Here is a 22,266-nt window from a genome sequence, read left to right as displayed (position 1 = left end):
CAAGAGAGCTCAGCATTGATCCAACTCTGTTCCAATTGGAGTCAAAGATAAAACTCCCTTTGATTTCAACAGGAGCAGAGTTTGGCCAGTGCTGAGCTGTTTTGAAAATTCCACATACTGTGCTTTGCAAGTTTAGGCTCTGAGTCATGCCTTCTTAATCTGATATATTTTGTGTGTTCGCTCATGGTTCACTAGTATGGAAATATCTAGGAGTCAGACTTCGCAAGAAAATGTCACAAAAGGCAAACCTAAAATGTCTCTAATTAAAAATAGAACATATAAAGATACAACAGGTTTCCTCCTACACTTGTTCTCAGACACCATATTCTACCCAATATTCGCTTTGTGTCCCTTTCTGTGATCTCACTTCTCTCTGCCTTTTTTACGTTGCTTCGCCCTAAGCTTTGAAGAGCCTTCGCCTTCATTTGCGACAGCCCTCCTATATCTCTGTGTGGAAATCTCTTCTGAAAACATAGTTGTGCACTTAGACTATGCCGGTCTGCTCCAAACCAGTAGCCTGCATAGTATTCATTTGATTTAAATTGTAATTTGCTTTGAATGGGAATCTATCAAAACGATGTGTATTGTAAAACATCGACATCTATGGCACTTTTAGTAAGATAAGCACTGAAATTTTTATAGCAAGATGTCTAATACTAATAGGACTAAAACATATGTTTCATTGTATATGACTGTATTACTTCACACCATTACTTTGCAATCCTGGTTCTAAAACTTGCTGTAAACCTAGAAAAAATAAGATCTGAAACACCGACATTTTAAAATCCTGTATTCCTACTTCAATGCTGAGAATTATTTACAAAAGAATGCAGTAGAAAGTACTTCCCATAAACATTAGTTTATTCATACAAGAGGACAAATACAGATGTTTGTAACTATCAGCTTGTAAAACCTAGGAGTAAATGCAGAGACAATTCAAATACTCACAACAGTGTAAAATCATGGAAAGTGCTCTTATAGAAATGACAGAAGTAATTTGCATTTATAATATCTTTCTACAGAATGTCTCAAGCAGCTTTACAACTAAATAAAACAAAAGTTATCAGCACTTGGTATGGTTAAAAACCACTGCTGAGATATTTTTATGGAAAAAGATGTTAACAGAATACAGGATATGAATTAACTGATATCAGCACTCAATGAGAAACTCAATATAAAAATGGTTAAACCTAGAGGGTATGAACCAAGGTCCCTCAAGAAAGCTAGCTGCAGTGACAGAGCTCAGGACTACACACAGAGTTGTAATGGTTTAACTGAAGGTGTGATTTTAAACCAATGCCAAACGCGGCGAGGACACTTATTTCAGTTTATTAGGCTTATTTTGATTTAGTTTAAGTCGATTAAGAACAGGTTTAAGCTAAATCAAAACAGGACACTCTTAAATCAAAATCAGTGTGTCCATATTGGGGCTTGCTAAATTGAATCAGTTTAACATTACACCTTAAGCTAAACCAGTGCAACTTTCTTGTGTAGACAAGTCCTCAGAAAATTGTTAAAGGGGACTTACTGGGTTAAGCACTCTGTTTTATCTGGATGAGGTCTGACTAGTAGAGGAGCCAGCCCTAATCGACACTCAGGGTCTAGTCAAACCTCAGGGTCTAGTCAAACCTGTCTGAATTCCTTTATATTGCAGAACAGCTGCTCTAAAGGAGGGTCAGTGCCGGGACCCGCCCTTACACAGCCAAAGGCTAGTGACTTTTGGAGAAGGGACTTCCCTGGGTGAAAGGAACAGATGATGATGATGGAAGTGATAGTATCCTGAAAGCAAGGAGACAGCAACCAAGGAACAAAGGGATGGGGAATGGATCAACGGGTCCATCACAATCAGTCCACAATTTAGTGGAGCCCTATATGCTACTCTAACCTGCACCGGGGCCAGGATTGGGGACAGGCATTGCCTCCCTTCTCAGGCCTTGTGCCAGGTTCATCACTTGCACCAGGCGAAATAAGTCTAGAGAAGAGAGTGGGTTGTTGTTTTTTTTGATGCTGGTGTTTTAGTTCAAATTTCTGCAAGTGGAATTACAGAACTTCTATTCAAGATAAACAGGATTTTTGTAAATACATTAAATCAATGGCACTAACAAATACCCTGATCCAGTGTCACCAATTTCTCTCCTAAATGGGAAACTGATCTGCTATCATTGGGCAAAGGGGTAACAGGTTCTATCAGGCTCAAATATAAAGAGAAACTGGGCATCCTAACTAGTAATGGATAGAAATTCCATTACTGCAAAATAGTTAACGTAAGAACATAAAAATGGCCCTACTGGGTCAGACCAAAGGCCCATCTAGCCCAGTATCCTGTCTTCCAACAGTGGCCAGTGCCAGGTGCCCCAGAGGGAATGAACAGAACAGGTAACCATCAAGTGATCCATTCCCAGCTTCTGGCAAACAGAAGCTTACAAAGGGCCCTGGCTCCATTGATACAAGTAGAGATGGGCCCAAGCCATAAAATTGAGAATCAAATTTTTCCCAGATTTCTGAGATGTTCAGATCTGGGTTTTGGCTTTCAGTACATCTCTAAACACAAGATTACCATGGGACAAACCAACATGTTGATTCTGATCATAATAAAGGGTTATTCAAGGCATCTAGCACCCCACAGGAGAAGCTTTGCCCGCTTTGTTGTTGTCTGTTGTGAGATATTATGTACAAAAAGAAAGCTACATACAACAATTTGTTATTTCTAGTCAACTGCAAGGGAAGAATTTATTCTGGTGACATAGTGGTAACACTGAAAAAGTTCATTCTGTACAAGAGCTGTTACCAATTCCTGCAATATTCCCCATTGCTAAGCACAGGGAATCTCTCTCCAACCAGCAGAACCTTTCAAAACAGGAGACTCATGTTCAGTGCAACCACCATTTATTCATTTAATATTTGCATGAAATAATTCATCCCTCATTTTTCTTTTCCCTTGCCTTCTCTCTCTCTTTTCAGATGTTAACAACGAGTAATCCAGATGGGGTGCAGGTGCTGTAAAATGATACAAAGGTACAGCAGAACAAATGGTGCTTGGAATCAGAGTAAAATCAAAGCTTGTTAAAAATAAATCCATTCTCACCTGCATTCATCCTTTAGGTTAAAGATATTTACCATGTTGCAAATAATCCAGGAATTTACAGTTTAGATCAATTAAGGCATTTTGAAGCCCAGAAATACTGATTTCCTGTAAACTTCATGTTGGTTTATTTTAATTGAGTTTCATCTCTTTAGCTGCTAGCCCACAGAAGCTATGTGGCAATGGAGGCAAATTCTCACTGTAGCGTTTTCCCACCTCGGTGGCAAGAAGCCAGACTAGTTCAGTGCATGGGGGAAGCTGTAGGATCCATCATCTTCTAAACACTGGAAATGTTCTGTAAATCTGCAGGTAGGGCAGAGACAGCTCCATGAAATCCCCCACCTTCCATCCCTGCTTCCATTGTAGCCTTTACAATAACTGGCTTTGGGTAGGTCACATGGTAAAGGGCTTTCAATTTAGACAGCCCTGACAGCCCAAGCTTCTCAATGCTCCACTCAGCCCCATGTGGACGCCATCCCCATCACAATGTATTCCTGGGGGAACTGTGCACCACTGCTCATGCATATAATTTAGGTCCCCTGTAGATTTCTTTGCTTCCCTGCAGAAAAATATGACTTTCTGATGAGGAAGCAAGGGGAAGCCACAAGAGCAGTCATGCAACACCCACTCCCACCCCCCAGCAGTATGTTTTGGGTACCCAGGGGAGCCGGCAAACAAGTAGGGCAGGGGGCAGGACGAGGGACTAGGGAAGACCCAGCTCCTAACCCTGTGCCGGAATCAGCTACTAGTCCTGGCTGGGCTGGGGAGGATGGGACTTCCTCTTCCCTGGCATGGCATCCAGGGCTGGGTCAGACCCACCCCCAGATTTCTCCCCCAGCTGCAGGAAGCTCTGAAAACTCTTCCCCCCCACAATCCACCCAACTCCTGTGCACCTAGACTCCCTCATACCCAGATCCTCCCACCCGATGAGCCCCACTCCCCCTGCACCCGGACTACCCCTATGAGCCACCCTCACCCAATCCCCAATCAGCCGCACCTGGATCCCCACCCTACTGAGCACCACTCCCCCAACATCTGACCCCCCACTGAGTCCCCCACACCCAGACCACCCCACCGAGCTCTATCCCCCCCCACATCCAGATCCCCCTACTGAGTCCCAACCACCTTCACCTGGACCCCCTGCACAGTCCCATTACAGTTGCATCCAGAACCCTCCAACAAGCCCCCGTGGATCCAGATCCCCTCCCACCCAAATCCCCCACTGAGCCACCTGCACACAGATTGCCCCACACAGAACCCTCTCAATCCACATCTGGATCCCCCCACACTAGCCCCTCCACACTTGAAACCTGCCTTGCTGAGCCTGCCTGCCCACACCTATTGCACCTGGCACAGACAGGGGCAGGGCCCTCGGATGTTTCTGGGGCAGGCCCGGTCCTTGCTCTGGGTCAGGGTCGGGTGCAGCCTCACCATTGAGTTCGTGTTCGGGGGAGCTGCACAGTGATCTCCCACCTCCATGCAGCCAGTGGCCTGTGCTCCCCAGTGCCATGCTGGAACCTTCACATTTGACAAATAAAATTTGCAGAATTTTAAAACATTGTCTGCAAAAATTTTAATTTTTTGGCACAGAATTCCCTCAGGAATAACCATGGTGAGTGAGGGAAATGGGGAAGGAAATTGAAACTACCAGAGAAAATAAAGGGGGAGGGGCATCGTGAAGAAAAAACAAGAACACCTGTGTCAGAGCAATTAAAAAAAAATCAGAAATGGAAAAGGAGCAGAGGGGGTAAAAAAAGGAATGGAAAAAATAAAAAGAGGGGAAACAGAAGGGAGATGTGAGAGATAAAATGCTCAGAGGAAAGGAAAGATGATGGCAGTTGGGTCAGGACATGATCACAGGGAACATCTACGGGGTGCCCACCTGCTAATCGAGCCCCCCAGGGATAAAGGTTGGGAACAACTATGTTGTTATAAAGGTGGAAGGACTTCTTGTCCTGTGGCTGTGACATACCCAGTGAGGCATTCCATGGCCTCTCTGTCCCCTTGTGGAGCCTCTGACCTAGAGCCTAATTGTTCTGTAGCATTCAGTTTCTTGAGAAAATGACCTCAACTAAGTATGTGTATTTTATGCTTAGTACACAATACTGTAGGCTGGGTATAATTGCGTTAGTTGTTTAATCTCAACACGTCAGAGTTGGGTGTAATCAGTTTCCAGTTTCTAAACAGAGAAAATATTAACTGGTAAAATTCTCCTTTCCCCAGCTATATCTTTGATCCAGAAGATGTACAATCCTCGAGATACCCCAATGAAGTAAACAGTTACAAACCAGACAAGCAAGACAGCAATAAATTCAAAGGCGATCAGAACAGTGAAACTCCGGTGCATAGAAATGAACTGCAAAATGATGAATTAAAGAGAACAGAAAATAAAAACAAGTTCAATAGCACAAAAGAGGCCTTCTCGAACCACAGAGGAACTGCTCTTGATGAGGAAGGCCTAGGAAACTGTGTTGAAAAGTTTGACAATGCTCACAGTGGTGCCAATTCCTGTCGTGGTATGCATCCCCTTCTTAATCACAACACAAACCGAACCAAAGAAACGATCACACATGGAAATTCCAGCCAGTCAGCAAGTTCTCCTTTAGCCAACAGGACAAGAAACCTCTGCACCAATGGACTCTCTTTACCAAATGAATCTGGCAAAGAATGTGACCCAGAAACAGGCGATCACAAGAAGCCGGAGTCAGAAGAGCCAGAATGTTCTCTAGATGAGAACTCGCCGTCTGCAGGAGAAAACAGCTCTCTCACAGAAAGTGCAATACTGGAGACACAAAACGATGCCACCCAATTACCAAAGCTGGATTACCTCCCACATGGTAGCCAAACTAGAAACTATCATGCTCCTAAAAAGGATAGTTTTTCAGACAATTACACACATTCAGACCAAAATGCAGAGTGTATAGTGATAAATAAGGGTGAGGGCCCTGGCCTAAGCCTGCCTTTGCACATGAAGGAAAATTATGATTCAGTGGAGGAGGCTCTTAAAACTGAGTCTGTAAATGTGTGTGTCAAAGAGGACATGCCTGATGGTATTGCATCTGAGGGCCTCATAACAGAAGCACAAGAGGAAAAGCACATTAACCATAAAGAAATTAATGGAAAAATTGAGGAGGAGGAGGAGGATGCAGAGGTGGCAGAAGCTCTTGCAGCGCTGGAAGCTGCAACCGCAGGAGAAGATTATGAAGAGGATGAGTATTAGATGGAGAGTTCTTTCTTTCTAACACATTCACAGTAAACTTAGCTTTGGAGCTGTGTGAAACACTAAGGAATGCATGTGTTGTACAGAACAGACAATTATTGTATAAAGCACAAAAACAGAAGGAGCTGGGACTAGAACGTTGATCATTTTAGCTGCTAAAACACAGTCCTTTACCACCTGAACTGAGGAACTCCCTTGGCTTCTGGTAGTAATAAGGCCCATATCTTTCCCATAGGCCACGAACAAGGGCATAGCATCACTCACACAAAGCCAGCATGTTACAATAGAGTTCACGTGAAGGTTTTCTTCAGTTGACTCGAGGGCTTGCACACACCTCAAGTTTCAGGTTCAAATGAATCTCGAAGCACAACTATAAAAAACAGAGTTTCTCCATTTCCGGTAGATGCCATACAAAACCACAGAACTGAATTATTTCAGTGTAAAAAAAAATATACAACTTACCCTAGGTTCAAAAAACCTTTCAGCAAACTTGACCTGGGATTCTAGTTTGTTGCAAAGCATGAAACCAGACAGGTTTCACATGGTTTGGGTTTCACTGTGACTGCATCTCACAGCTCTGCTAATTTCTTAGTCACAATCTCTTGACTCACCAATTGTTTACAAATGGATTTTGCCTCAGAGCCTCCCAGAAGCAGCAAAACCCACTTGTAAAAAAATAAAAATAAAAAAAACAGTGAGGGCTAAATTCATCCTGCTGTAACTGGACAGCAGTCCCTAAACTTACAGCAGGGAGACAGAAGGCCCCGAATCAAGACCCTACACTTTAGAACTTTTGAATCTCTACTTTCAGAAACGTTTCCCCTTTCTGGATAATTTCATATTTTTAATTTCCGGTTAGTATGTTAAACTTCCTCTCGTACGATTTCTGGTTGGAAGCCTAGGAGATATGGAAAATAAACACTTCATGTTTAAAGTCGCCAAATGTTGGACACTGGCGAATGGCTGAGATAGAAAATGTGCTCCAAGTTTTATATTGAGAATTGGTGGCTCCTGAATTGATTATAAACTGTTAATAAAATAATTGTTTTAAAATTTAAAGAACCATTATCTGTTGACTTTTATACTGTTAGGTTTCTAAATTATTCAACAATTGCTAAAAAATAAACTTTCAAAGAAACTTAATATAAAACCCATCCTCAATTAATGTGTGTGAAAATTACCAATTGTTATGTCACCTTTGCCTGTGCAATATATGCTATTTTCCACCAGTCTATATGCCAACAGTCTATTCAAGTGAGGAAATGATAGTGGTACTATGCCATTGTAATTCTGCTAATTTTAGTCGATGGATCAGAATTCTGAAGGTAGAGCTCGTATCTGATCTATCCTAAAACCTTTAATCTGTAGTGTTTACTTAGACCTAAACTATACTGAAAAGTTAAGTCGACATCGACACTTTGGTCAGGGGTGTGAAAAAAAAAAACCACACCCCTAACCGACCTAGCTATGCTTATCTAAATCCCAGCAAAGATGCAGCTATGTCGACGGAATGATGCTTCTGTTGACCTGGCTACCATGACGCAGGGTGGCGTTGTTCCCACGCTGTTGGAAAAACCCCTTCCATCCATCTATGCTGCGTCTACACAATGAGATTAGGCCAGCATAGCTAGAGCGACATGGCTATGCCAGCGGTCACCAATGCATAGACATATCCTTAGTTTTTCCCAAATAAGTACTACAGTATTAAATCCATATTTCTGCTTCTCAAAACACTACACATATTCCTGCTAATGGTGATTTAAATCCCTGCTTCAAGAAAGCTAAACATGACTGAAAATGAAATAGTTGGCACATTGCATCTTTAAAATAAAAAAAGCTCCATGTGTCCTTAATACAGAACATTAGTCTCAAAAGACTGTCCCTTTCTTCTGCCTCCCCGGCAGTGGCTCCATTTCAGTGAGACGTGAACTTACTCTTGTATGTGTATAGTCCGTAAAGTGCCCGGATGAAAAGCACTGTATGAGTGAGATATTTTTGTGAAACTGAGATGTGTTAAATGATAATGTTTAGTAAGGCAAAGTTATACTTACTAAATCTTTTCATATGTGATTGTATATGCACACACACACACACACACATATTTACTGTATTACCAAATTCCACTTGTAGACAATTTGTATATTATAGATAAACCAGACATACTAAGAAATTGCATATATGCCCTTATATTGTGAAACTAGATTATTATGTAAATATAAAATCTGAATATTCTTCTTCATATTTCTCATACTGCAGCTGGTTAGTAGAAAGGAACTCATCTGTTCAACAAGGCTTATTAGAACACTCAATGAAGGAACAATATGTTCTGCATAAAATATAAAAATCAGACTATACTAAGTTGTGCACCATAATTCTGCTGTATAAAATCAAAATGACATGTTGATATTGTCTAACAGACTATATGACTTGCGGTATATTATTGTACTGTATTTTTTTTCTCATTGCTGATACAGTATGTAGGCAGCATTGCTAGGAGACAGTTTCTCACACACACAAATAAGTAAAGGAAGTATTTGCATACTTGGACTGCCATCTGCATATAACAATTTCAAGGCAACTTAAAGCATTGGATTTCCACTTCTTGGATTTAGTCAGTTAATAATTTGGGGGTAATGGAGTTTATTTCAGTGTTTCAAACTAACTTCCTCCATTACTTAAATAGCCTCATTTGCACAGTAATTTGATAATTAAATGAGCCAGTCCCACTTCATTGAAAAGTGAAATGGACCCTAAAGTGGTTTCACACATGTCATTTTTGGCCTGATCCAAACCCAATGAAGGGAAGTTTTTGACCGACTTTGGATCAGGTTCCTTTTGAACAGCTGCTTTTTGTTTCTGGCTTAGCTGCTAACATGGTACGTAAATGAAGAGCAGAAAGCAGTATAAACAGTTTACTGGAGTGCCAAAAAAAAAAAAAAGAGGGAGATAGAGAGAGACGCTAGTGGGTCTTTAGGTAATTCAAAAAAACACATACACAGACCAAGTATCTTGTAAAAATATGGAACATTTAGAGGTTTTATATTAGGGCTCTTTTCCAGGCAACTTTTTTTCCTCACTTACTATGATTTGTTCTCCACTTAAACACTCCCCATTTCTCCAAATTATTTAACATGTTTAAGAAGCATAAGTGTCCGCAGCAGTAGCCCTAATTCTGAACCCTTGGGAATTTTGTGACCCTTATTTGCATGTATTTTAACCATAAGTTCTCCTGTAGAGTTCACCTTGACCAGTCAAAACATGTTAAGATACACCTTGCCCTCTCTATACTATGATTTTAAAACACCTTAATTCAAACTCGTTAGCCAACATTTTAAAATACACCTTTTACCCTCGTACAGACATACCCTTTGTAACCCATGCCTGCTTGGTGTGGAACTCTGTCCCCAGGTTACACCTTTGAAAGCAAATCTACTCGATTCAAGAACAGAGGCCTTGATTCCCGATTTCTTGTGAACTCAAAGCTCCCACTGACTTTAGTGGGAGTTCTGGTCACATAGGGAAATGCAAAATAAGGCTCAAAGTGCACGTGCTCAGTTTGTAGAAAAGAAAAGCACTCTATGTTTTTCTTCTGTATAAAGCATGTGGAGGTTAACAAATTAACAGAATCTGAGATCTGGAGTCTGCATGCTGCAATTTGCAAGGAACAGAGTTGGCAGGGAATAGGTTGGAAAAAGGAGTGGAGGTTTGAGGCTCCACAATCCAACCCTGTGGAGAACAAGCAGCTGCGTGGAAAGGCTCCCCTGAAAGCTGCCCTATGGTTACTGCCACCCCACATGTCCACCACCAGCCATAGCAGCACAGGAGGACCAGTAGTTGCTCTGCCATTGGTTTACTGTCCCAGATGGGCTCTTCTGCCATGAGTCAGAGCACTGAATGAGATCAGTCACAATTTTGCAGAGGATCATGCCATGTAGTATTGCTCCTATTCCCAATCCCTGGCATCATAATTGGTGGGAACTGAGGGCTGCCTCCCACTTAGCTGCTTTCACGCTTTGCAGGGTCATACTGTAGTTTTATGGGTAGATTTACTCTCGCTGTCACCCCTACCACTGAGCAGCTAAAGCAGCATATGGGCCAATGTTACAGCCCCTTTCACTGACTACAACAAAGAACAGTTATTAATAACAACCCATATCAAAAGGGAAGAGAAGCAACTTACCTCTGAAATAACCCTGAACTTCCCCTTGTTCCATAGAAGCACAAATTCTGTATGTTTTCCCCCATAAGATAAATTTTAAATAACTCTGTAATCACCAAGCCTTTTTCAGCCCTTTAAAATGCATCCATGTAGAAATGCAAATGCTATCAACTTTTACAGTCCATGTTATTTTTGCATAGAACCTCTTATTCCAGCCATTAGTGGGAATAAAATTTACTACCTTGGGAAAGTAGAGGACATAAGCAATGTTCTTCAAAATGTGAGCATAGGCTACACGCACAAAACCACACCTTTTAAGAGCCCCTCTCCTCCCTTTGTATCAGTTAAAAAAATCCCCAAACACACATCAGAAACAACTACATAATAAAGAGCAGAACTACAAGTAATGTAAATACCATTTATGCTCCCTCTATTCAGAGGGCTCCGTTATAAAGCAGAGCTCTAAAAGTTGCAGTCTTCCATTGCTAGCTTTCACGTCAGTGTGAGTGAACCTCTTTGTCCACCTGTCAGGGGTGGCTCTAGGATTTCCGCCGCCCCAAGCACGGCGGCACGCCACGGGGGGTGCTCTAGCGGTCGCCGGTCCCGCGGCTCCGGTGGACCTCCCGCAGACATGCCTGTGGAGGGTCCGCTGGCCCCATGGCTCCGGTGGACCTCCCGCAGGCATGCCCGCGGATGATCCACCAGAGCCGCGGGACCAGCGGCCCCTCCGCAGGCACGTCTGTGGGAGGTCCGCCGGAGCCACCTGCCGCCCTCCCGCTGGGACGCCGCCCCAAGCGTGCGCTTGGCGTGCTGGGGTCTGGAGCCGGCCCTGCCACCTGTGTGCTAGTGGGAATAGACACTTTATGCATTTCAATGTGGCCTAATGTAAAATCAAACTTATAGGAACAAAGAATGCAGACCATAACTACAGGGGGGCACACTCTATCCTGGGAAGCTGTGATTCCGAAAAAGACTTGGGGGATGGTGTGCAGGGAAAAATCAGATGCAAATGAGCTCCCAGTGTTACTCTAAAGTCTAATGCACTCCTTGGATGTATAAATAGAAGAATACTGAACAGGAGTAGGGAAGTTATGTTACCTCTGCATTTGGCACTGGCACAACTGCTATTGGAATACTACACCCAGTCTGACATCCACAATAAAAGAAGGAAGGTTGAAAAAAAATGAAGAAAGTTCAGAGAAGAGCCATGAGAAAGATTAAAGAATTTGAAAACACACCTCATAGTGAGAGGGAGACAAGGTCAATCTTTTTAATTTATTAAAGGGAAAGTTATGGGGTCACTTGATCACAGTCTATAAGTATATACATGGGAACAAAAATTTCATAATAGAGGGTTCTTCAATCTAGCAGACAAAGGTATAACAAAATCCAATCGTTCGATGGTGAAGCTACACAAATCAGACTGGAAATAAGGCATTCATTTTTAACTGTAAAAGGTAATTAACCACTGGAACAAGTTAGCAAGTCTTGTGGTGGATTCTCCATCTCTGAAAATTTTAAAGCCAAGATTGGATGTTTTTCTAAAAGATATGCTGCAGGATGGATTAATTTAAATCAAAGTGATTAAATCACAGATTTAAATAGTAATTTAAAACAGCAAGCAAGAAACCTCGATTCAAATCATTGACTTTTCCTTAAGAAAATAACTAAAAAATAAGATTTATTCTCATTGCTTGGTACTTCTTTTGCTAGCCAACTCTCATTCATACGAGATACCTATGCACATTGATTTAGGCAATTAGATAGCTTAACATACATTTATTCAGATTCTTAATTTTACATTTGTATTATGTTATAAAATGGTGAATGACGGGTTTCTTATCTGCTAAAGGGATGATTAATTTTTTGTGATTTGTGTCAATCTGCACTTGAATGAAAACTGGAATTCAATTTAACATGCTCTTTTGTGCACTAAAATTGCTTTTATAAGTTAATTATCTTAAATGTGCAGGATATATAAGAAAAAAGTATGTTTATCAAAACATGTTTTGCATTTAAAACCAACTGATTTATTAAACAAAGGGAGTATTGTTCATAGTTAGTGAACTGAAATAATTGTTTCTGGTTACTATGTTCTTCAAGATTTTAGAACTAGCAGATCATCCTGTCACATTTCATGTTTATTAGAGCTAGTCAGGAATTTTCCATCAGAACAATTTTCCAATGGAAAATGCCCTTTTTATAAAGTTGAAGCATTCATGGGGAAAAAATTATTTTTCCATCAGGAAAATCACAACAACAGCCCCCCACCTGCCTGCCTGGAAGATCCTGAGTATTTCTTTCTTCCTATGGTGAGAAAGTGAAATTGATAAGGCAAGCAGCTGGATAGCCAAAACATTCATGTTGGCTCTCCCAAAACAGAACTGTACTGGAAATTCTTTCCTGTGAAAAATGCCACATTTTTTACTTTTCACCCCAATTGGGATTTTTTTTTAAAAAAAACACACCATTTTTCCTCAGGAAGGGATTTCCATTTTCTGCATAGCTCTAGTTTTTATTCAGAATGAGAAAAAATGAACTTTCCTGCTATTTCAACTCTCATTCAGTTTCTCAGCTTTGAATGAGCTAGTCGTTGAATGGAACTAGCTGAACAATGCATTTAATTTAAATCTAAAAAATATTTATCCACAAAAACACCAAGGAGTCCGGTGGCACCTTAAACGCTAACAGATTTATTTGGGCATAAGCTTTCCTGGATAAAAAACAGTTCTTCAGATGCATCTGTTATTATGCCCAAATAAATCTGTTAGTCTTTAAATTCATTAGGGACAGCCTATGGCCTGCATTATGCAAGAAGTCTGCCTAAATCACAATGGTCCCCTTTTGGGGGACCTGCAGTTCCTATTGAAATTAAATAGAGCTGCAATGGTGCTGAGCACTTGCATATCTGGTCATCAGTATTTATAAAAATCAATAATGTATAGCAGAGCAAATATGAAAGAATTCTGCCAGTGAGCAAACAAATTACACCATAGTCCTCATGTGACTTTTTTTTTTTTTTGCTTCCTGATAGGAAGTCAGCTTGTATTTCTTGAAAGTCTCCTTTCCTCTCACTGCTTGTGGAATAAAGGGTCATGTCAACTGACAATATGGAGAACTGAGGAATTACTGTAAAATAGGGCAAGAATCTATGCTAGGTTCAGGTTTATTATATATATATATAAATCATCATTAAGAATCAAAAGAGGAGAAAAGAGCAAAACTGTGCAACCTCTGCAGGGCTTGGTTCACGCTAATGAACTGAACAACACAGTGCAGATTACAAGAGTTTGACAACAACCTCACTTCTTCAGATTCACTCAGAGAACTGTGTCCCATGAACTCAAAAATCCAAGGGACTATACCATCTGCAGAGGGGGTAAGGAAAGTGCATGATAGCTTCCTATAGATGTTGGAAAGGTGTAACTACTGAAAAGGAAGAGGAATTTAGGGTGAAAAAGGTGATATGATTATATGGGATTAAATTAGGAAAGGAAAAAAATAGGCTAAGCATCTGGAAATACCTAAACAGTTATGTATTAAAAGCACTAAAAGATATACTGTAGTGAGCACTACTTAACTGGCATTTGGCATGGGGATAGACTGTTGTTGGTAACCTACATATTATTAGGCCTTTTCCATCTCTAGTTTCTAAGAACCTATGAATAAAGACTGGATAACATCATAGTTCTCATTTGGGGATAACAAAACTATCAGAAGATGGTGCTAACCTGAGAAATGCATAGGTGTGTAGGAAAAAGGTGCTGGATTGACAATACTAGGATATTGAAATTCTCTACCCATAACACAAGCCCACAGTGGTCTAAACCATTTTACAAGCTTCCTCATTCTGCCTGTCCTTGACCTAGAAGGACCATCTCCAAGACTTAGGCTTTGTCTACGCTGCCACTTTACAGCGCTGCAACTTTCTTGCTCAGGAGTGTGGGAAAAAAAGCCTTAGTGCTGTAAAATGGCAGCATAACCAGCGCAGGTAGCTACACCCTTTGTGGGGGGTGGTTTTTTTACGGCACTGAGAGAGCTCTCTCACAGTGCTGGTGCTGTGACTACACAGCCACACTAAAGCACTGCATTTCATAGAATCATAGAATATCAGGGTTGGGAAGGACATCAGGAGGTCATCTAGTCCAACCCCCTGCTCAAAGCAGGACCAAGCCCCAGACAGATTTTTGCCACAAATGGCCCCCTCAAGGATTGAACTCACAACCCTGGGTTTAGCAGGCCAATGCTCAAACCACTGAACTATCCCTCCCTTCCAATGTGGTTGAAGCAGTGACACTTGAAGGTTAACAATCTAATAGTAAATTGCAGGTTTTGTCAAAACAATACCACTGGCTGTTTGGGTTCTAGTTAATTTTTACTGACAAAATCCCCTATTTGTGCAGATTTGTTTAGATACAAAACAAAAAGATAAAATTACTGCCCAACTGGGTTGGCTGGTTTTGCATTTAAGATAAGATGTTAATGTGACAAACATCTAGTCTGTGAGAGTCAAAAAAGGACTGTACTAAAAAAAACCCTAAATGATCATAACAAGAACAAAGCTCACAAAAGCTGTCTCATGAAAATCTTTAAAAATCATGGTCATAATACGGACACTGGATTTGTGACTCATTATAACAATCACCTACTAACTAACCTACTCCTCTATCCCATGACTGCAGAGGTGTTAACTGCCCATTGCACCTTGAATAGTCTCACAATTTGCATTAACTCCTTATGCTAAACATTCTGTTCTACCTTGTATTTAGCTGTGACGCTCCTGAGTATCTTTCCTAAACCGAGGAAGCGCTGTGTGAGCTCGAAATCTCATCTCTCTCACCAATGGAAATTGGTCCAATAAAAGATATTACCTCACCCACCTTGTTCCAGACACACAAATTAATACTGTAGCCTACAAAGGGTAGGTAACTAATACACAATCAATAGACCAGGCAACAAAACTAATGAAGAAAACTAGAGTTTTGACATGAGGGACATGGATCCTGTTGTTTGTCTTTGTGGTGTTTGTTTTAAAAGAAGAAACGAGGAGGGTTGGGGAGTGGTTGTATGTTTTTGTTGCTTATTTGTTTTAATACCTAACAAGTTAAATTAGGATTATGTTGGCATTACAAAAAGTTTGTTTGAATAATCAGCAAAGGCTGCAACAGCTCCCTCTGCTGTCTGCACATATAGATTTCAGATTTATCTGTGCCTGACCTGCTCATTTAACATAGGTAAAAATATCATTTAAAGTTTTCAGAATCATAGGGTTGGAAGGGACCTCAGGAGGTCATCTAGTCCAACCCCCTGCACAAAGCAGGACCTAATCCCCAACTAAATCAATAGAATATATGTATATTTATTTGGTTTTCATCTATTGCCATGTTTTGTTGACATTAATGGTTTTAAAGCATTTTTATGGCAAATCAAAATACTGAAGTCCAGTACTTTGGGCGGTTCTGTCTGTTCCTTTGTGGCATTTGCTATTTACATCATGACCACACAGTGAATGTTCTAATAGTTTGTCATGACAAAACACTAGCACAACTGAATTCTCTACTCAGATATTTCTATTATGCTCATGTTATCTATCTAGGTGCCTAACTTGAAGCAATAACAATCAGACAGGAAAAAATAAACAGCAGTCTTTGCTGAAGCCCCACCCACTGATGAAAACACAGACCCTTTAATTCTGTTACCCAACACCAATCACTTGATAGACCCTCCATACACACAACTGACACAGACCACCCTATGCAGCGCAAGCACAACCGATGCAGATCCCCACACGCTGCAGATCATAACCACAACCAATGCAGGTCAATTATGCAACAATGCACCTTCCCCCACCCCTTTTACCCACAAACATACTAAACACATTCACCAGCCCCCTCACTGTTATTCACACAGACTGGTCTCCTCTCCCTGACACACACAAGCCCTCCCAGTGACATACTCCTGACCCCACCAGACCCATCACAATTGGATTCTCTCCTCCACCCCCTCAGACCTGAGGGAACAACAGCTCTCCACACTGGCTGCTCTGAGCTTGTGCTCCCCAGCCCTGTGCTTGCAGGAGGGAGCAGTAGCTATCCTATGTGCTGAGGAACATGAGCACATGGAGCAGCTCTAATCAGCCCGCGGAGTTGAAGGGAAGGAGACAGAAGTGCCAGTATGGGGGTATGGCCCTGTTTCTGAGCCCTGGTTTACATACTAAACAGTTACTAATGAACAAGACCTTATTTTACTCTTACTAGAACCATAAAAATAATCAAATTGAGGGAAGATCTCACCCTCTATAGTACTTGGGTTCTAGTTCTGCCATCCTTACTCAGGCAAAATTCATTCTGAAGTAAATGCAAACTGTGCAGAAAGAAACCTACCTCCAGCTGCAACAAATCAATTTTAATCTACCAGTCCAGTGGGATGAGCAAAACATTGTGATAGGTACCAATTCTGCATTTTATCATGGGGCACTACCATTCAGGGATACTGAAGACAAGAGAGAATAAACTGAAAAGCGTGAAGGGGAGACATTCAAGCGGTTAAGCATCCAGGAGATGAAATGGCTGAAACTTCTCCTGTGTACCTACTGCTCTCTCCAGCTCCCCCAGCCCGACTCCAACTTCCTTCCCCTTCCCCTTCCACTCCCCTCGCCACCTCTCCCTCCCATACAGCCCCAATCCACCCCCCAAACATGCTCCTGCAACCCTGCCCTCCCCCACTGCAGCTCCAGCCTAAAAGGGAGGAGCTCCCCAGGCTCCTACCTCCACTAACGCCCCCTTCCTCAGACTGGGGCGGCGGCGGCTACTGCTGGCCTGCGATGGGAGGGCGGGTCCACAAGTGCTGCCCCTGCTCCAGGGACTCTGCCCCATTGAGTGCATGCAAGGGCACGCTGCAGGCACTGGGAGCCGCTGAGGGCCAAGGCTGCCACGTTCGAGCACAGGTGTTTCTGGAGGCGGAAGGGGGAACTGCAGCAGACAAAATTACTGAGCTGCCTGTGGGTGTTTGAGTAATACCTAATAACCCCCCGCTGCAAGGAGCGCGAGGTAATAGAGGCTAGGGGTGTGCGGGCAGCAGCTGCTGCTAGACACAGGGTTTGATTAATTATCACACCCACCTTGGGAGGGCATCGAGGGGAAGACAGACTGAAAACCATGATTTATCCTTTTTAAAGTCTCACTACTTGTAGGCTAATCTCCGGAGTTTCCGTAGCGCTCCAACTCCTGATTTTTGCAATACTGTAGCTATGGCTATTGGGAGCACACGTGTGCGCATGGAGGTAGTGGGTAACTAACAACCCATTGTTCTTTGTACTTCTGGTTACATTCCAAAGGAAAGAACATTCATGTTACAGACTTTCAGTAAATTCTATTTTGCATTATTAGGGCAGATTGCCAGGTCTATAAATGCTCTGAAATCCACATGTATTGCCTTGAAACATGGTTTCACATTTCACGGTTTTTTGTTTGTTTTTGCTCAGACCTGGGACTCAAACCATGGAGCTGATCCTGGCACAGAAATCTCAGTTGCTATAACCTCCCCGTCGCACCCAGTACCCCTTCGGGGGAGCCAAATTTAGAATGGTATTTGCCACAGTTTAGCTTTCATTTTACGGTCACACCTAATTGTTCATCACCTAAATAGAGTACACTGAGCATGCGCAAACAAAGGAGCCAAGAGGAACTGAAAAAAAAGTATAGCTGCATAACCCAAAGGGATATGCCTAGTCTTTGATTATGAACTACACCGTGTCAGTTCAAGACCAAGCCCCCTCCAGGACAGAAATCTGGATGAGGGGTGAAAACATGTTGCTAAATTCTGTCTTAGTCAGAGTCTCTTCATTATTATTATTATGGGGTAATGTAATCAATGTGTTTTTGAACAAAAAAAATTGGACATGCAAATACTTGGGGGGTAGAAGACAGGAGTTGGGGGAATACAGGGAGAGAGAATTATGGAGAGGGGTAGTAGCAGGGGGCTCAGCTGAGAGAGCAGGAGAGGAAGGACAGGACACTAGGAAAGGGACAAGGAGGTGAGTGGCTGGGAAAATATAGGTTATGGGGCACTTGTCATCAGTCCCACAGCCTTCCCTCGTGTGTGTGGCCAACTCTGGGGATGGGGGGGTATGAGCCCCTCTCCTTACCTTTGTGTACATGCCAGGATCTGGGGCCTGCCCCTATAGGTGACTAAATCCCCCTACCTACCCACCTTATGTGAGCTAGGCAATAGGAGGCTTTGATCCTCTGGGGGTATCTCAGCCCCACTCCCTGACCTGTGTGTACACACATGCACCAGGATCATAGAATATCAGGGTTGGAAGGGACCTCAGGAGGTCATCTAGTCCAACCCCCTGCTCAAAGCTTTGGTCCCCTTCCCTGTCTCCTCTGAGCTGAGTTGTGGGGAGGGATCTAAGCCCTTCTCAACCCCTCCCTGCCATTGTAAGCTGGTATCAGAGAGACCATGTCCCGCTAGGTCTGAACCCTGCGCCCTGCCCCCTACGTGAGCCAGGATCTGGGGAAGCCCTGCCCCCCTGGGTAGAGAGATGAGAAATACAGGCATGCTGCAGAAATACACCACAAACACATTCCTGAGATTGGAGTGAGGAGGTGAGAATGGGCATGCTTGTTGCACATCACAGGCTCTCCAGCAGAGAGAAGGGAGAATGGGAACACTCAGCATTCTGGAGCCTTCTGTGCTTCAGAAGGATGTATAAAGCCCCTTCCCTCCTTCAAAAGTCCCTCTTTCAGCACTACCCTGTGCTGGGGATCTGGATCAGCAAAGCAACTGACGATGATTGATTTCATACTACATTACAGCAGAAGCACCAGCTTTGCTTTAGTTAAGGTTGGGAAGCCCTTCCTGCTTAAAGAACAACTCTTCCAGGTGCTCACATGGATTGTCTTCAAATTTCCCATTCCTCCTGGGAGAGTAGAGTAGGGTAGGGTAAGTCAGTCATGGTGGGGCTTATTTGAGCAAGGGGTTCCTAAGATACATACCCTTGGGGGAAAAAATTTCCTACAATTCACAGTCTAGCAACTTTGAAGTTTGAAACCCATTCTGCACAGAAGTCAGAGTGAACTGTAAATATTTGAGTAAAATCCACTTCTGCCAAGTTTCATTTTTTTTATTTAATTTTATTTTGGAAAATGTATCTGAGAACAGCAAATAATTGAGAAGGTGCCCAAACTATTTTTGAAAAGAAAATACATTTCACATACAAATGGTAGCTGGGACAGGTGACTACAGATGGGAAAGGATAAGAGGAGTTTGGGTGTAAGGCCCAGCTGGGGATGGGTAGTGGGGATGACCGACCTAGCCCAGGCTTTATAACCAAGGAAGTGGGCAGCCCTCCTGAAAGCTGCTGCCTGCGATGTGGACACAGCAACAGAGGAAACAAGACAGCAAAGAGCATCTTCTTACATGCCAACAGTCTCTACAGTGCTTACTAATAGCTTAATGGGATGGGAAGAAGAGAGTGAGCTGGAAATATTGGTGCCTGGGGTGGGAGGGGCTTATCTAGGTGGTAGGGTAGAAGACACTCAGCTGTCTTCTCTCGTGCACTTAAAAGTTATAGTAGCCACCATGCAGTAAAACTGTTTAGATTCTATGCCTCATGTAGGCCATGTCTGAGAATTCTCACACAGGCACTGTTAGCAATTAGACCTTCTAAGCACAATTATCCCCATTCCACTATAAACTAAAGGTAGAGCAGGAGGGAGGAGCACAGTCACACAGCAACTATGTGGCCTAGTAAAGAGATCCGTATATTGGGCCTATTCAAGGCTCTGCCACTGGCCTGCTGGGAGACTTGGTCAAGTCACTTCACCTTTATCTGCCTCCCTTTCCCATCTGTAAAACGGGCAATCAATGGATAGCTCAGTGGTTTGAGCATTGGCCTGCTTAAACCCAGGGTTGTGAGTTTAATCCTTGAGGGGGCCATTTGGGGATTTAGTTGGGGATTGGTCCTGCTTTGAGCAGGGGGTTAGACTAGATGATTTCCTGAGGTCCCTTCCACCCCTAATAATCTATGATTCTATACAAAAGTACTTTGAGATCTACTGATGAAAAGTGCTATATAAAACCTCAGTCTTTTTGTTATTACCTAGCCCCACTAATGTATCAACTGCAAACCTAGGTGAGGAACAGCCTAAATGACCATTAAGTCAAAAAAAATGTTTTTTCAATAAAACAAGATTCACTGACAAAAAGTTTAGCTACCATAGAGTTAAAAGTTGGCTGGAGCTCTCTCAGACCCTTCCAGAATGCTGAGATCTCAAGCCTCTGAAAACCAGGAAAGGAAGAGTTAAGTGAGACACACATTTTGGATAAATATATATGTCATGGAGTCTGGAGTGTGGCTCACAACTCAGTGTCCCAAACTCAGGTGAGACTGTCAGAAAACAGTGAACACACCCAAACTGGTGGTATAGTCTATAATTAGATTTTACCAAACCAGTAACAAGTGTTCACTCCTGAATTACTATATTAGCCTTACCATGGAGGTACAATGGTCCCCAGGCTCTCCAGCATATCTTGCCACTCAAACTGGACTTCTGTGAAGAAAGGTTATTAAAACCAAAAACCACCACGCATTAGGTTACACCCAACACCAAAGAGTCAGTCATTTACCCCATGTCAGCCGATGCTCTGGATCTCACCAAAAACAACGCTATAGCCAATCTGTTAGTAAACTAAAGATTTATTAGCTAAGAAAAAGAAATGAGAGATATTGAGAGGTTAAAAAAGGTAGAAATCAGAGTCTGTAAGTCCAAATGATGGGAGCAATGTGGTAGCTGCTAGTTTCCCATAGGTCTCTCAGGGCTGCCCAAAATGGCTTTGGGGTCCTCTGTCTTGTATCTGGAATGGCTCCTGACAGCATCCAAATAGATCAGAGATGCAGAATCACTCCCAGGGTCCTTTCTTATAGCTGAAAACAGCCTGGCAAGCGTTACCATCACAGCATGGCTCCATATTCCTCATTGCAGAACACAGAACGACCCACCAGGCTTTGAGGTAAATATGTTCCTTAATTAACATAACCAACACTCCAATCTCCAATGGGTAAACATAATGTAAACACAAAGTGACAACCAGAAACAATTCTTTATTAGTTTTCATGCAGCTTACACATCAAGTCAATTCACTTTTATTTAAATGCTAACACACATTTCAATCTAAGGCTAATTAAGTACAGGCCACAGACAGATGAAAACAATACAATCAACACCTCTCTTGATTTCTATCACAACAAATGAATTGGCCTGAATATTGATACTCAACCCTTCTTTGATATTCATACACAAGTGAATTGCCTCGTTGCTCTATTCTGAGCTAGTCTGTCTGCATGACATAGCTGGAAACCTGTTTAGACAGCATCACAATTTACTCCCACTTGGGAGGTGGGAGACCCAGGTCCAGTCCCCCTGCTCCAATGATTATTTATCCAGAATGGAACATCTTCAACAGGAGAGATGGGGAGAGACCCACATCAAAATATCCCATAGCCCAGTCGGTATTGCGCTTACCTGAAGGGGGGGACAATCTTGTTTAAATCCTCTCTTCCCCCATATTCAGACAGAGGAGGGAACTGAATCTGCGTCTCCCACATCCTCAGTGAAGGCTCTAACCACCGGGCTAAAAGTTATAAGGGAGGCACTTGTAGCATCACCTCCTCCAGCCATTTCTTGCAAAGAACGGCTTAGTCACTTATCTCTGGGTGAGGGTTTCCCTGCTGTAAATCCCAAGCAGAGGGGGGCATCTACATCTTGGATTTAGGTGCCTAAATTCCAGAGAGAGGTGGGG

The 22,266-nt window shown here is 42.5% G+C and overlaps 1 protein-coding gene and 1 long non-coding RNA gene across 7 annotated transcripts in view; one reads left to right on the top strand and one right to left on the bottom strand.

The window, feature by feature from the left end:
• Nucleotides 1-8,704, top strand: part of C5H4orf19 (chromosome 5 C4orf19 homolog) — a 70,953-nt gene extending 62,249 nt beyond the window's left edge. For 2 of the 6 annotated variants that reach the window (XM_045019500.1, XM_045019503.1), the window contains 2 exons: nt 2,962-3,015; nt 5,306-8,703. In XM_045019500.1, the coding sequence (XP_044875435.1) occupies nt 2,984-3,015; nt 5,306-6,302 (1,029 nt within the window). In that variant the 5' untranslated portion in view covers nt 2,962-2,983 and the 3' untranslated portion in view covers nt 6,303-8,703. Of the gene's footprint in view, nt 1-2,961; nt 3,016-5,305 lie in introns of all 6 variants that reach the window. The other 4 variants (XM_045019499.1, XM_045019501.1, XM_045019504.1 and 1 more) reach the window with 2 other exon arrangements.
• The window catches only part of LOC123371704, a 117,309-nt gene extending 99,841 nt beyond the window's left edge, over nt 1-17,468 (bottom strand). The window contains exon 1 of the long non-coding RNA XR_006579911.1: nt 17,229-17,468. This is a non-coding gene — a long non-coding RNA (uncharacterized LOC123371704). The remainder of the gene's footprint in view (nt 1-17,228) is intronic.
• Nucleotides 17,469-22,266: the final 4,798 nt, after the last annotated feature.

Source organism: Mauremys mutica, chromosome 5 (genome assembly GCF_020497125.1).
Source record: "Mauremys mutica isolate MM-2020 ecotype Southern chromosome 5, ASM2049712v1, whole genome shotgun sequence".
Classification (NCBI taxonomy): domain Eukaryota; kingdom Metazoa; phylum Chordata; order Testudines; family Geoemydidae; genus Mauremys; species Mauremys mutica.
The sequence above is the reverse complement of the archived record's forward strand: the minus strand, read 5'-3'. Positions and strand labels throughout refer to the sequence as shown.